Consider the following 14,548-nt stretch of genomic DNA (forward strand, 5'->3'; position numbering starts at 1 on the left):
GAAAGTAATGTTTTTTGCTTTCAGCCTTGAATCTAATCACTGGGTACTGCACGGCATTGCTAGCTCATGGGTTCGGCACATATACACGCTCACACTTATCATGGGCTTGTGGTAAACATTAAAACCTCAAATTTCTCGCAGGACCACCCATTCATAAACATGGGCTCGAGTTACCTGGCACCGTAACTGAGTGCCAAAAAGCAGTCGATGCTTGCTGACTGACCATGTTCATGGCAAGGAAGTTGATACAAAATTTTGATCACTGTAGGGCTAGGCATGCCATTCATGACTGAGGATGTTGTGGAAGATGCAGGGCTGTAGTCACAATAATTTCGGAAAATTGCGTATGTGTACTCCAATTCAAGGTGAAAATTTGGTTGAAGTTTCAATTTCGGCCATACGACTTACTCGTAATTGTAAATTCAAGTGACTAGTCACCTCACACCTATCATACATAAACTCCGATGAGTATAAGATCATGAATACTCGGATATTGTAGATGCAATCTCCAGAAAACCGAACTCCAGGCTTTGACATGCGATAATGCTACGCTCCTTTCTAATAGCCGACCTGAAAGCTCATCATAATTCATCACAGCTTCACGCCCCAGATACCCCTTCCTCCACTCACTCCGAGCCAATCGCCGTTCTCGTTATTGTTCAAGTTGCTTCGTGGCGCCCAGCTGATATTTCCCACTTCGTAGTCACATTGCCAACTGGCAGTAGGCCCTCGAGAATTGTCCGATGCTGGTGCACCATTCATGCTAGGACCAACAGGAGGGGCGGTGTTTTGACTTAGCAGATCCCAAATAAGAACCAAAGAATCATCAGCCCCAGAAGCAAGTGTACCTCTCCTATTTGGAGACCATTCTATGCAGTTTATAGATGAGGAATGGCCCTGGAGTTCGAGGAGTGCTTGTCCAGGCTGTCTAACATCCAAGATACGAATAATGTTAGAATCTTGTGAGAATGTAGCGAGGAGATGAGTATCATGTGGCGACGCTGCTAGTCGTAGTAAAGGGGGTGCATAGGACATAGTTTGCTGGGCTAAAGTTGGACTTATTCTGCCACCGCCAGGACTCGAATCTATGAGTGAAATTAGTAACATGCCTAACACTGACTTCAAAATTCATACCTTTATCATCCTTTGAAGTTGGCTCATAGATGATGGTACTGTGCTCCAAGCTTCGAAGGTCAAACATCCGCACACTTCCATCAGCTCCACAGCTAACAAAAACATCCACGCTGTTCGCGCAAAATCTGACATCGAAGACTTCTTTGTCATGTGCAATCAGTTGTGTCTTGGCAGTCAATGTGGGGATATCCCATATGGTGCATGTCGTATCTATGCTGGAAGTAATGATTAAACTAGGCGAGACAGTGTTCCAATCCAAGGAGGTCAGAGGTGCAGTATGTTCTGGGGTTTTCGAGTTAGACAGTAGGGCTAGTGGCGTAAGTTTGCTAGGAGGTAGGTCTCGACCGGAATTAGAAGAGCGACCTCCGATAGTGTTGCTTGCCGTCGCAACTGGAGTTTCAGATGGTAGCGACCACAATCTCAAATGGTCACCTGAAGTAGCTAGTAGATCTGTAGATTGCTTTTGCGATGATGGTGGTTCCCATAGGAGCCGAGTTACAGGATATGAATGTGTGGCCTCGGCAACCTTTGTAAATTCAAGTCCATATTTTGGAGCTCCAGGTACATAGGATTCAGACTGGGTAGGAACGATATGGGAATCAAGAATTTGAATCTGATCATTGGTATTAGCACTGAGTTATATGCCCAAGGCTCAAAGTGAAATTGATAAGCTTACAAAGTTATGCCCGTCTTCTAGATAACTTCCTATTGCGATCTTCCCCGCATCGTTGTTTTGCGCTGGCCATTTACACCAGTCGAATGCATATAAAGCCCACGGCGCGAGATAGTTGCTGTTGGTGGGTGTTGCGCTGGTACCATCATATGAATATGGATTGGCCCCAGGTAAGCCTTCGGCAAGTGTTGAATCGGTACGCGGTCGAATGTCTGCAAGGCCAAGAGGAGCATTGGATACGGTTCTTTGAGAGCCTTGTGGTGTATATTTCTGTGTATTCTGCTCAGATCCGCCCGGCGTGGTTGTTTGAAATGTTGCAAAACCTTGACTATCAAATCCTGCCGCTGGGCTAGATCGAGTATAATTGTGCGAATGACCTGCGGATCGCGAGGGGGTTGAATATTGATCTTGCGATATCGTGGGTATCGAAGGGGCTGTATTTGTCGAAGTCACACCTGGTCTTCCTGGTTGTAAAGCACCTGGAAGTGGTGCCGCATTTGAATATTGGGATGAATCGGGAGCGGCTTGGTCTAAGGTCATACGTGGACCACTTGCACCATAATCTCTTGGAGATAAAGTGCCTCGTTGCGCAGACATATTTGAATGGAGCTCGTCGGCGTGTCGAGCTCGCCTTGGTGTTTCGTATTGTTGAGACTGTTGATTCATTGATGTATTGTTGGAAGTGGTCGTCATGGAAGAATTTGGATGGGGTAGACCATATGTTGTTGGTGGTGGTGCAGATTGTCCTGTGGCAGAGCTAGACAATGAAGGCATACCAAAACTACCTAGATTTGCTGCAGCTTGTAATATGCCTCCCGAAGTCGAATTTCCCGGCAAAGCATTTTGTTGCGATGAAGACGAGCGAGAATTTGAGTGAATGTTAAAAGAGTCGAAAGGCATGGCGCAGGCGCAGGGAATAAATTACCTATCCAATGTCCAATGTCCAATGTCAGACAACTGAGTGGCTGCGTCCTCCCTTCCTTCCCCTACATGCAACAACACAAGTGGCAGTAGCAACAATAACAATGGGAACAACAACCAAGACTCACTGCCCAATCTGATGGCGTTTCGGAATGAGAAAGTGGGAGCATACAGGTTGAAAGGCATACAATTGGCATGGAAGTATGGAAGTCCCCAGTAGGTATGTATGTACTTTGTAAGGTTATGGTGGCATGGCGGATGGGGCTTTTGATTGTTGTGTCAGAGCCTAACATCACATCCGATAAGGCTGGTTGAGAATTACCCCTCGAAGCCTGTATTGAGTGACGGACTGAGTATTATTTTGTTTGCTTGTATGATTCCTACCCAAACCACCGACACAAACACAAACAACCCTCTTCCTAGTAACCTGCGCTCTCAGACACGCAGTCTTACATTCATACCTCCGTTCAATTCTGACATCACATTTGAATTGATTCAACAAGTCTCGCTGTGTCGGCGAGATACCTAGTGGGCGATCATGTCACAATCCCTACTTTTGCTCCCTCAACACCCCGCACCGGCTACACCTTCAACGCTCAGTGCTGCATACTCTTCATCATTGTCGGCGGTACTTTCAAGTCTTAAAACTTCATCCTCGAGTACCAAGCTTATAATTGCACTTGCCTCGTCAAGTTTCAAGGATCGGTTGAAGGAGCCAAGATCTCAAATTTACAATGAGGTGGAGACGCTGCTGGGTGGTTTATACAGCTTGATCTGTTCTATATGTGCTAAGGAAGATGTCGACATCACATCCAAGTTGCCTGGCGCTGTGGATTGTCGCATTGTTCTATTGGATTATGACTCGACACGCTTTTCCACCGACAAGAATTCTGGGCGTGATGCCAGTCTTGGGGTGTTGGCTGGCGGCCCTATTGTTGGACTTCCTCTCTTCGCAAGTACCCGACGCCAATGGAGCAAATTATTTTCAGTGCAAGGCGAGGAAGGGCAGAATTTGCTTCGAGACTTTTTACATTTCGCAAATGGGATTAGCCCTCCTTTACGTGCCGAATTTCAAATGGTCAGTGGTGGAGTGAGCATGATTCAACATGCTTCACAGTCTGTACAACCAAATTCTTCTGCCTCCCATACTGTTGTAGCAGTTGGTGGCACGTTTGATCATCTTCATGCGGGCCACAAACTTTTGCTTACAGCTACGGCACTTTTATTACAACCAGCTGCCAGCGTTCAGGACCCCTCCCGGAGATTGATTATCGGTATCACAGGGGACGAATTGCTGAAGAATAAAAAATATGCGGATCACTTACAGAGTTGGGAAGAACGGCAAAACGACGTTGTTGAATTCCTCATCTCGATTCTTTCTTTCACGCAGACTAGTCAGGAGGAAGCAATTCAAACAGTTCCATTGACAACTTCAAATGGCCGGGCAACACATACGAAACTCAATGCTCGCTCGATCACTATTGAGTGTGCTGAAATTCAAGATGCTTTTGGGCCAACTATTACTGATGAGTCTGTTACCGCACTTGTTGTGTCTGGAGAAACTAGATCGGGCGGACAAGCAGTGAATGACAAAAGAGTTGAGAAGGGCTGGAAGGCACTGGAGGTTTATGAAGTCGATGTGCTCGATGCGCAAGCTGATCTTGAGACCACTCCTAAATCAGACTTTGCTACAAAAATCAGTAGTACTGCAATAAGAAAGCAGATGGCGGATCGCGCCCGGACATCGTCACTCTAATCAAAACTTCACCTCGCGAAACCACACTCTGCAAAGATAGCCCAACTTGGCCGGGGCCTATATTAAGGAGAATGATGGACACAGTACTATCGTTGTCAGGAATAAGGTTGTAGAGTGATGTTTTCCGTGCAGAATTTCTCGACCCAATATCGAGCCTGCTGCGCCGTCACAATATGCACGTCATTTGCAGAAATACAGAGTTCATGCACAAGAATCACCATCCTACAGGGTTTATCGTCTCATCTCTTCCCGCTTCACTTTGTCTGGAACGTAGCTCTCAATATTGATTCAACGTATTAATGGCGTCTGGGTATCGATACCCACGACTACTACCTTATAGTACCACTTCCATGATTCAACAACGCCTAGAAACCATGCTAACGAGGGACTCTCCAATCAAGAAACCGGATGGAACATCCAATGGACTCTATTTTATCAAGCCCCGGAGAATTATATAATGAAAGCTGGTCCTTCAGACATCTCTCCTCGTGTGGTGCAATTGAGTTGAGTTATGCGGGGACTCTTGAATTAAGCGCCCATCATCCAATCATATTTCTCTCACAAATGCAAAGGTTCACAGATGCATAGGTTCAAATGAATTCAAGCCGTTTTCCAATAATTGTGGAAGGATTTATCCACACTAAAAAGAACAAACCAACGTTTCTCCTGGACTAGGTTTATTATCGAATATAAATTCAATTCGACCAAAATAGTTGAGAGTTGCATTCACTTGCCTTCAGTTACATTCTACAATAACAAGCCGTTCGTTCTCAATTTTTGATCCATGTTTCGCCTTGAGACTAGGTCATGGGCATAATAAGCAAGCAAGAGCCACCCTTTTAACCCTTTAACCATTGGGTTAATTCAATTTGCTTTCTTTTTGTCGGTCTAATTTGTCCTTCATTTATCTGACGAACCATCTAATCGTATGCATCGTACTTTTTTGTCCATCAGCATTTGAGATGTCGGAAAATTAGATAAGTTTATCTAATTTGTCTGCATCGTAGTTTATCATCTTGTCTAGACACCTACCCGTGCTAGGGCCTGAGGACCACAATCATCGTGTTCTGACCCGTAATTCGCTCGCTATTCAATAATCAAGACGATCCATTACTCCGCTAAGCTACGATTCGTTGTCATTCCATGCAGCCATGAATGGGCGAATCCTTGTAGTAAATCTGTATCTTTTCTTGTATCAAATTATATCAATTACATCCTCTCAATATTCATCCTTTCATACTTGATTGGTATTTATCCAAGATCACATGATTGTAATTGCACCGAACGCTCGGTAACCCACAAGCCGCTGCAGCAAGGCCATGAAATCATTCTGACCAACCAAACCCAAAACAAGCAATATATCTGCATGACCATAAAATTCTAATAAATATCTGAGGAGGGATCCATCCACACACATTTGTCCGTTGCAATATCCTTCGAGTGATCCCTCGAGACGCATCGACACGTCAGAAATCACAAAACCTAGCTGCTCGACGTTGAAATCGAATTTCATACATAGAGTGCCGGCACTCAATTTCACCCACTATGATGTAACAATCTGACATACATTCATTATTTCTAGTTACATCCTTGCATATTCTCCGAATAACCTCAAGAACATTCTGCCCTAAAACGCTCGTTATGTGAGGTAAGGCCGCATAGATTATATTCAATCTTTCTAACAAGTCATTCTAGAAAAAAAGTGCTCTTCGTCCAGTGATCACACTTGTATTCCTCGAGATGGACGATCTGAAATCTATCGAGAGACTTCCAGATGAAATCCTTTCTCGAATATTTTTGCAACTACTTTACGAAGATTATAATGAAAGACCACCTTCTTGGAATCCATGGACTCAATCACCACACGTGCTCAACTTCTGCTTGACGCAGAGGAGATTTCACAGAGCATATTCCTTATGTAAATTGCGAACACCCAAGTCCAAGCTTACACCTATATTCAAACTCTCCAACGAGGTTCTAGAGAACATCCTTGAATATCTCGTTCATAATTCTGGGAAATTGATTCCTATTGACCATAGAGCCTCTTTAAGTGTAGAGAGTTTTCAGTCTATGCCACCACAATCCTTGGAGGATACGAACATTACCACAACTCTTGTATGGATCTTCTCATTTGTTACCAGTCCCCAATTATATCTCTAACGACAATATTATCAGAGCCGTACATGTAGGAAATTCTACAGTTTGTTATTAGGAAGACAGTTTGCCCGTGTCTCCATTCGATGCTCCGATGCTGGTTTCAATCGGTTGAAATTTTTGGTAGAAGAGCGCCCTCACTTATCTGAGCATGTCAAAAAGTTCTCGTACATGATTCCTGTCTTTTACCATCGAGGTATTATCTGATATTTCCTATTACTTTGAAGAGCTGCTAACCCATCTAAAGGCTTAAGTCAACTTCAGATTTTATTCGATGAGACACACGCAACGACAGTTGATCTCGAGAGACAAGTGACTCTCAAACAAATAAATGGCAATGCACGTCAAGTCGATAGATCTCGACCATCGCTTAAGCAGCTTCGAACAAAGCTTGATCGCAGTCGCAAGGATGAGCTCACTATTTTTCGAGTATTATCACGAGCACGTGAACAATCTACTATCATCAATAATAGAATTGATGTACAGAGTTTACTACGCGCCTTTCGATTGTTCAAGCATCTTCAACAAATCCGTCTCATGAGAGTTCAGGATAGAGTAGATATGGATTGGTCTTCCTTCCTCCGAGAAAGACGCTGGATCGCCTTTTCTCAAAACAACAACAATAACAACAATACAACCGACCCTATTCTATCTCTCGATCTCGACCCGCTGGAATGGACAGCCGCATGCGAACATTCCGCCCGGGCCCTCGGCTACGCATTTCTTGAATCCGGATCCCCGGCAACACGCTTCTCATCCCGTTTCGTCAACCCGCGTATTCCATTCCTTCTAAATTCACATTCCCATAACACAATATCGACCCTGGCAAATAGACTTACTTGCTTAGAAATTCAAATACAGGAACCTTCGGATGATAAAATGTATCAACTTTCATCTCTCTTCAACACGTTCTTCACTTCGGCCCATCAAATTCAGGGTCTTCATGTGGGTTTCCCATCTAATAGACCACTTGCTCATGTACCCCTCGAAGCGGTTTTTCATAATGTCACCTGGGAGAATCTGAGATACTTGGGGTTTGGAGCATGGCATTTGGATAGTGAGGAGATCATCGGATTGCTCAGGAGACATAAATATACATTGAGGAGCGTGAGACTTAGAAGTGTAAAATTGAAAGAAGGGAGTAGCTGGATTGAAGTCGTGCGGATGTTAAGGAGAGAGTTGCGGGAATTGAAATGGGTCAGCTTGAGAGGGATTGGGTATGTAGGCGGAGGGACAAATGGAAATACAAATGGGATCGCAGGGGTAGGTGGAATTGGAATTGGAATGGGACCCGGAAACCAGGGAAATAATCCTATTATCAATAATCCTATCGATGCAGATATGGACCTTGACGACTCGAGCGACGAGAGCGACGAAGAGGTGGATTTTGAAGATACGGCGATTGGAGATCGTACGTTGAGTCATCATAGTAGTTCGGTACATTTGCCTTCTTCTTCTTCTGCTTCGTCGTTGAATAAGGAGAAGGGGTTGGAATTAGGAGAGCAGAACCGGAGAGGAGGGGGAGAGGGGAGAGTGTGCCATGAGGAGATAAATTGCGAGTGTGCGAATGGATATGCAATGGCGGATTTGGGGGAGCAGGGCAGCGAGGTCGTGTTGAAGCAGCATTGGAAGTTTTGGGAGTTGTGGGCTGTGAAGAGGTGTGCGGTGCATGATGGGATGTGCTGAAAGGGGAGGGGAATTGGGGTGCGGTATTGGATTGGATTGGATGGGATGGGGTGCGGTATTGGGATGGGTTAGGGTGGGTGGAATAGCGTGGGGGTATGTATGTATGTATGTATGTATGTATGTATGTATGTATGTATGTATGTATGTATGTATGTATGTATGTATGTATCGTATCGTATCTATACTTGGGACCGGGATTTGGATATGGGAAATTGGGCTGGGTTTTTGCATTGTCAAGTTAAGTTAAATTGGGTCAAGATTTTTTTTTTTTTGGTAGGGAGATGGGGATAAGATGGGATTATCATATAAATACAGTATAACATATCTCGATCATCTCATCTTATCTCATCTCATCTCTGTAATCAGAAATATCACAAACAATCATCGAGGATAGGGATTGAGTGAATGAATAAATGCGTAAATGATGTAGAATTCGCAAGAAAAGTATGTTATATATATATAAATTCATCCATTAACTCATAAGCAACTCTACGCAATCAACCGCGTGATGAAACAAAAACAAAAACAAAAACAAAAACACACAATACACACACACACACACACACACACACACACACACAAACACACACAAACACACACACCGTGGTATCAATAGTACATACATGTATACATCTTCATCTTCATCTTCATCCTCAACCCTCTCGCCATTACCACCACCACCACCGTATATCCCAACACCCAATGTCCAATAAGCAATCCCCTCAAAACCCCTCATGATCCGTATCATTCTCCTCATCACCTCTACTATGCCCCACCATCAACTCCCTCAGATGTTTTTCCTCATCACTCTCTTCCACATCCACATCCGCATCCGCACCCATATCCGCATCACCCTCTTTATCCACACCCCCTCTTCCCTCTCCCAACATCCCCCCTCTCCTTCTTTCCTGTCTTGCGAATTCCGCTTCCAGTTCTTTCAACCCGTCATCATCGGTTGTCGATTCTCCGTCTCCCGAGTGAGTAGTTCTTAGTTCCAAATCTGTATCGATACTTCTATTATCATTATCTATCTTTGCTTCCGCCTTCTCAATACCAATATCAATATCATGATCATAATCATAATCATCACCGTGAACCCCTCCACCCATACCCCCCAACGCCTCTCTCAAAATTTCCTCTCCCTGTTTAAAAGCCTGCAGTTCCGCACCCACAGCCACAACCAATAAATTCCAGCGTTTGCTCTCTGCCACCCTTTCCATTTCAGCCAGCTTTCCTATCACCGTCTTCATTTTTCTAATTTGCATCTTTAATCCCTCTACATCTCCCACTTTTCCACTCTTCATATTCTCTCTCAACTCATCCTCAAAGTTTACAACCGTCATTACGGATTCTTCCCAGAGCTTTGCCCCATCTTCTAGTGCTTCCTTTTCCCTTTGCACCTCGAGTTTTCTGGCTTGCAAAGAATTGATTTCTTTACTCCACCATTCTTCTGCCATCTCTAAGGTACGTCGTTTGGGAGGTAGTGCCATGAATCCTTCTTCATTTCCCATAACAATCGATACCATAGCCGGCGGTCTCGTCAAGAATTCCTGGACTTCTGATTCCACTTCCCTCAGAGCACCACGATAACTAGACAATCGCGATTCTCTCTGATTAACTCTTTCATTAATCCGATCTCCTAGCCAGCTCCGCCGGGCTTTCATTTGTAACAACCTATCTTCCGTCTCTCGAATTTCATTTTCGACAGCCCGCTCTTCAGTTCGTAGTTCGGCTATCTCTCGATCTTCTTCGGATTTGCTTGCATGTGGAGATTGGTTTCTTTCTTCACGAGATGAAGAGACGCTTGTATTCATTGTGTCTGCTGATATGAATTCGCCAATTTCTCTTTTAACCTCGTCAATTCTGATCTTCCAATCTTTTGTTTTCGCAATACATATTTCTCTCCTCTTGATTTCTTCTGCTAACAACTCCCCTTCCTCAACTTTAACATCTGCTAACAGACCCATATTCCTTAACAATCCTTTTCTCGATCCTCTTAGTCCGACCGACTTTCTTTTTGGTTGTCGAACAGGAATTGTACGCATATGAGCCCCTTCTGTACTTCTACCTCCTTGCCTGTCTCTGTCTCGTTGTAATGACCTTGTCGTAGGCGTGCTACTTCCACTGTGCTCTTCTCTATTACCACCTCCACCGAACCCTTGCATCAAGCCCTCGCTCTGCGCATCCAGCAACATTTGTAATTCCGCCTGCAAAGCTCGTTCCCTCCTTTCCAACCCCAAAAGACTGTCATTCTGCGCAGAGCTTCCCACAGCACTTCCCATACTTTTCAAAATCCCAACTCCCTTTCCTTCCCGAACCAAACTCCCCCTCAGATGGGGACTTCTACTTCCATCCAAACTCCTCCCGATATTCCCGATATTACCCAACCCAGCAACACTCCCTACGATCGGCGGTGGAGGAGCAGCAAATTGTATTCTCCTTCCCTTCGCCTTCCCATTCCCTTTAAATTTACTCGCAGATCCCGATTCCGAGATTGGTCTCGGAGAGAGCGTTCTCGCACTTGCACTAGTAGGTGACCTCATATCCCTATAGAATTCCGGCGGTGGACTCGGTGTAGCCCTCGATGCTGAAGGGGAAGAGAGGTCTCGCAGATTGATTTCAATCTGCGAATCATATTCGCTTGATAGAAGAGGGTGTTTTTGATCGTTTGTTCCTGAAGAGTTGCTGAAGAATGAGCTACGGGAGCGGGACATTGTGTTTTCCAGGGTTGAACCCTTTCTTTTGTATTATGTTTTGGTACGATGAGTGCTTGTAGTTTCTTCAGGGATTAAAGGTGCGTCTAGAGGATATCTCATGAGTATAACATGTATTCGCTACTGCTGCTGTGATGTGATGAAATCGATTGTGAGAGCCGTGGCTACAGCTGGCTTGGAACGGAGAAATGTAAAAGTATTAGAATGGTAAAGGTAATAGAATTGGAACGGCTGCAACAACTTAGTTAAAGCTGCAGACTGCTATCGGAAGTGATATGAGCACATGCATAAATGTGAATCAAGCTTGATAAACAGAATTGTCAATTTGAATCATTGAGTATAATAACATTTCGACAAGTAGCAGTGGCTTCTATCACATGCGACAGGCACAAGATGCGGAGATCAGCCTCGCTGGGGACGTGCACGAAGACGAGGCTGAATGTACGCAAGGCCATAATTTCGACAGTATCAGCGCTTTTCTACAACTAAAGTTAAAGAAAGTATGAGAATCTCAAGAGTATTGAATAAATCCGCCTCAGGTCAAATAGTCATGCTGGTTTGTAATTTGGAACCTACACATTGCATAGCTTCGAAAAGAGTTAAAGGGAATGGGGAAAACTCGTTATCAAAGTATCACTCTTGTCGAACTACTTACTAACCATGGAATATCATCAAAATCACATTTGTAGGCGGTAAAGCATTTGGTATTCTTCTATAAACAAGGCAGTACATTCTGTACGTTTGCACCCAATCCGTAACCTTCTGGTTTGTTTGTTCTTCATTATCATAACCATTTTAAGCATGAAAGGATGATAAAACTAATTACGGTACGAACTCAAGAGGCCGTAAAAAGCATCGAACCTTGGTTCGATGCGAGGTGAGGTTCGGGTATATCGTTTCTATAGATGAACTAAAGTTCATGGTGGTATTATGTCAAGTTGTTTCCTTGATATTTAGATTTGTGCTAAACCAAGGTTCTCTGGCTCGGCCTTGATGACACGGAGACTAAAAGCTTAGGTTAGCAAGAATTTGGCAAGAATTTGGCATGATCAGAACTTACGTGTTGGTGTTACCCATACCACCCTTCCATCCTTGAACAACGACGACACTCTCACCTTGAGCCAATACCTTAAGCTTGAGAGCCTCAGCAATACCCCACTTGATTCTTCTGTCGACGTCCTCTTGCCAGTTAACATTGGAAAAGTCTGGCTTCTCCTCAGCAAAGTGGAAAGGATAGACACCACGATACAAGTGAGCGTATCTGGATGCGCTGGCATTTCGGGTAACCATGAAGATAGGGCAGACTGGTCTGTACTTGGAGAGAAGACGTGCGCTGTCTCCGCTGGTGGACAAAACGATGATAGCACCTGCATTGATGTCCAAACTGGCACGGACTGCTGCCATGGCACATGATTCGACAACGCTGACTGGGCGCTCGGTAAGGTTGCAAAGCTCCTCGAAGTGAGAAACATATGCGATGGAGTTCTCAGCCTTCAAACAAGTTTCGTGCATCTCGGTGACAGCCTCGTTAGGGTAGTTTCCCTTGGCAGTCTCTCCAGACAACATAACACAGTCAGAACCATCAGTAACGGCGTTACCAACGTCACTGATCTCAGCACGAGTTGGTCTTGGGTTGTAGATCATGGACTCGAGCATTTGAGTGGCACAGATGACTGGCTTACCAGCCATGTTGCACATTGCAATCATCTTTTTTTGAGCAGCAAAAACCTCAGCAGCTGGGATCTCGATACCCAAATCACCACGAGCAACCATGACACCATCAGTCTCCTTCAAGATCTCAGGGAAGTTGTTAAGACCTTGTCTGTTCTCAATCTTGGCAATGATTTGAATGTGCTTTCCATCTTCACCGAGAACCTTACGGATTGCCTTGATGTCCTCACCACGACGGATGAAGGAGGCAAAGACCATGTCGACGTTGTTCTTAACACCAAATCTCAAATCGGCTTGATCCTTCTCAGACAAAGCTGGAAGATCGACATCAGTGTTTGGCAGGTTGACACCCTTCTTGGAAGAGATCTTTCCGTTGTTTCTTGCGCGGCAACGAATGGTCTTCTCGTCAACAACCTCCAAAACATCGAAAGCAAGGACACCGTCATCAACGTAGATGATGCGTCCTGGAGTGATAACCTTGGTGATGTTCTTGTAGTCAAGGTACCTAAACAGCGTCATAATAGATTAGCATCGGACGCTCTGATGATAAATTATTGGGTGTGAATAATACGTACATGTTCTTCTCGTCACAAGCAGTGGCATATTTTTCATCGGTGGTAATGTTGATCTCTGATCCAGCAGAGATGGGGATATCGACATCGCCAACAGTGTTACCAGTTCTAATTTCTGGACCCTTGGTATCTAAAGCAATAGCAAGTTGACGTCCTGGTTGAACCCTCTCGGCTTCACGGGCATTGTCAATAACGGATTGATGGTATTCGTATGAACCGTGGGAAAAGTTCATGCGGACAACATTGAGACCAGCTACGCGGAGCTTGTTGAGAGCTTCGACAGAGTTGGTCTTGGGACCGATAGTGCAGATAATCGAAGTACGACGATAGTTCTTGGTAGGCTTGAACTCAGTGTTGAGATTTGCCAACCAAGCAATCTTGGAGGTTCCAGTAACTAAGTGATCCATTGCGGTGGCCATTTTGTAAAATAATCAAGAGGGAGGTTGAGGGAGAGGAAGATGTAGGTAGAATTCGGTGTGGTGGGGGTAGGTGCAACTGTCGAAAAGCCTTTTTTTCAATTCGTCAGTCAAATGTGAGCAATCGAATCAGGGCAATGTAGAAAAAAGGTTGAGCGAAGTACTTTCGACAGGTACAGGACGAGAAATAAAAAGGACTGAAATATGCAGCAGGAGGAAAAGGAAGGGTGTTATTAGTTTGGAGCTGTGCCGCGTTTCTGCCAATCTGTTGGCTGGATTGAAAGACACGGACAACGATAAAACAGACCAAGCATGCCAATATTTGAATTGTTGAGCTGCGGTCCAATACAAAGCACCAGGGGGCAACACCAATGCACCCAAGTAGGGAGAGAGGGAGGGAGGGAAAGGCAGCGGGAAATCAAGCAAGAGACTTACCAGTTGAGCGTGGATGTTGATAGGACGTTGGGTTGGGTTGAAGAAGATGATGAAGAAGAAGAAGAAGAAGAAGAGCGAATAGAATAAATTCTCGAGACCGTGTGGTTCTGTTGAGGAGGTTTTATGGGCGAAGAGCTTGGAGGGGAGAGGAGGGGAATCTTTTCTTTTCTTGCAAAAAAATCTAATCGAGTCCCCCTCATCTCCAAGCTAGCCATCTCACCCACTATGGTTATCCCACTGTGGTGTGGTGTGCAACCCCACATCAATCTGTTTGAGGTGACATTGGAGTGAAGGGTCCAGCGAGATACCGGCCGGTAGGTCCGTGATAGTGAACCTTGAATTTCTATGTCACATAACTTTTAGGTATCGGTGTACACCTGCGTGCTTGGTACGTCGCTCTGTTGTCTGCCATGCAA

At 44.7% G+C, this 14,548-nt stretch overlaps 5 protein-coding genes across 6 annotated transcripts; 2 read left to right on the forward strand and 3 right to left on the reverse strand.

Moving 5' to 3' along the window:
• Positions 1 to 109: 109 nt before the first annotated feature.
• Positions 110 to 2,943, reverse strand: BCIN_01g10060 (hypothetical protein). Its single transcript, XM_001556490.2, has 3 exons — positions 1,811 to 2,943; positions 1,135 to 1,747; positions 110 to 1,085 (listed from the first exon to the last, which is right to left on the reverse strand). The coding sequence occupies exons 1-3, from the start codon at positions 2,705 to 2,707 to the stop codon at positions 592 to 594; spliced, it is 2,004 nt and encodes a 667-aa protein (XP_001556540.1). The 5' UTR covers positions 2,708 to 2,943; the 3' UTR covers positions 110 to 591.
• A 90-nt stretch (positions 2,944 to 3,033) lies between these two features.
• On the forward strand, positions 3,034 to 5,257 carry Bccab4. The gene has a single exon (XM_001556489.2). It carries the CDS (start codon positions 3,267 to 3,269, stop codon positions 4,482 to 4,484), a length of 1,218 nt encoding a protein of 405 aa, XP_001556539.1. The 5' UTR covers positions 3,034 to 3,266; the 3' UTR covers positions 4,485 to 5,257.
• Positions 5,258 to 5,898: 641 nt separating this feature from the next.
• BCIN_01g10080 (hypothetical protein) lies at positions 5,899 to 8,420 on the forward strand. The gene is made up of 4 exons (XM_024690880.1): positions 5,899 to 6,127; positions 6,180 to 6,599; positions 6,660 to 6,834; positions 6,886 to 8,420. The coding sequence occupies exons 2-4, from the start codon at positions 6,225 to 6,227 to the stop codon at positions 8,322 to 8,324; spliced, it is 1,989 nt and encodes a 662-aa protein (XP_024546650.1). The 5' UTR covers positions 5,899 to 6,127; positions 6,180 to 6,224; the 3' UTR covers positions 8,325 to 8,420.
• A 326-nt stretch (positions 8,421 to 8,746) lies between these two features.
• BCIN_01g10090 (hypothetical protein) lies at positions 8,747 to 11,385 on the reverse strand. The gene has a single exon (XM_001556487.2). The coding sequence runs from the start codon at positions 11,036 to 11,038 to the stop codon at positions 9,047 to 9,049; it is 1,992 nt and encodes a 663-aa protein (XP_001556537.1). The 5' UTR covers positions 11,039 to 11,385; the 3' UTR covers positions 8,747 to 9,046.
• A 314-nt stretch (positions 11,386 to 11,699) lies between these two features.
• On the reverse strand, positions 11,700 to 14,345 carry Bcpic7. Of its 2 annotated transcripts, XM_024690881.1 has the most exons (4): positions 14,133 to 14,345; positions 13,285 to 13,788; positions 12,099 to 13,214; positions 11,700 to 12,043 (listed from the first exon to the last, which is right to left on the reverse strand). In XM_024690881.1, exons 2-4 carry the CDS (start codon positions 13,698 to 13,700, stop codon positions 11,992 to 11,994), a joined length of 1,584 nt encoding a protein of 527 aa, XP_024546652.1. In that variant the 5' UTR covers positions 13,701 to 13,788; positions 14,133 to 14,345; the 3' UTR covers positions 11,700 to 11,991. The 2 variants fall into 2 exon arrangements, with proteins under 2 accessions (XP_024546652.1, XP_024546651.1); XM_024690882.1 differs by lacking the exon at positions 14,133 to 14,345 and having other exon boundaries at positions 13,285 to 13,959.
• Positions 14,346 to 14,548: the final 203 nt, after the last annotated feature.

This window comes from Botrytis cinerea, chromosome 1 (genome assembly GCF_000143535.2).
Source record: "Botrytis cinerea B05.10 chromosome 1, complete sequence".
NCBI lineage: Eukaryota > Fungi > Ascomycota > Leotiomycetes > Helotiales > Sclerotiniaceae > Botrytis > Botrytis cinerea.

What these genes read in the sequence shown, in the direction of transcription:
- BCIN_01g10060 (XM_001556490.2), bottom strand. Translation starts at nt 2,707, where the DNA reads ATGCCTTTCGACTCTTTTAACATTCACTCAAATTCTCGCTCGTCTTCA. An exon ending in TAGAAGACGGGCATAACTTT is followed by an intron (nt 1,748 to 1,810) that starts GTAAGCTTATCA and finishes ACCAATGATCAG; the next exon opens with ATTCAAATTCTTGATTCCCA. An exon ending in AACTTCAAAGGATGATAAAG is followed by an intron (nt 1,086 to 1,134) that starts GTATGAATTTTG and finishes TTTCACTCATAG; the next exon opens with ATTCGAGTCCTGGCGGTGGC.
- Bccab4 (XM_001556489.2), top strand. Translation starts at nt 3,267, where the DNA reads ATGTCACAATCCCTACTTTTGCTCCCTCAACACCCCGCACCGGCTACA.
- BCIN_01g10080 (XM_024690880.1), top strand. Translation starts at nt 6,225, where the DNA reads ATGGACGATCTGAAATCTATCGAGAGACTTCCAGATGAAATCCTTTCT. An exon ending in CGAACATTACCACAACTCTT is followed by an intron (nt 6,600 to 6,659) that starts GTATGGATCTTC and finishes CAATATTATCAG; the next exon opens with AGCCGTACATGTAGGAAATT. An exon ending in TCCTGTCTTTTACCATCGAG is followed by an intron (nt 6,835 to 6,885) that starts GTATTATCTGAT and finishes ACCCATCTAAAG; the next exon opens with GCTTAAGTCAACTTCAGATT.
- BCIN_01g10090 (XM_001556487.2), bottom strand. Translation starts at nt 11,038, where the DNA reads ATGTCCCGCTCCCGTAGCTCATTCTTCAGCAACTCTTCAGGAACAAAC.
- Bcpic7 (XM_024690881.1), bottom strand. Translation starts at nt 13,700, where the DNA reads ATGGCCACCGCAATGGATCACTTAGTTACTGGAACCTCCAAGATTGCT. An exon ending in GCTTGTGACGAGAAGAACAT is followed by an intron (nt 13,215 to 13,284) that starts GTACGTATTATT and finishes GACGCTGTTTAG; the next exon opens with GTACCTTGACTACAAGAACA. An exon ending in GGTATGGGTAACACCAACAC is followed by an intron (nt 12,044 to 12,098) that starts GTAAGTTCTGAT and finishes CTAAGCTTTTAG; the next exon opens with TCTCCGTGTCATCAAGGCCG.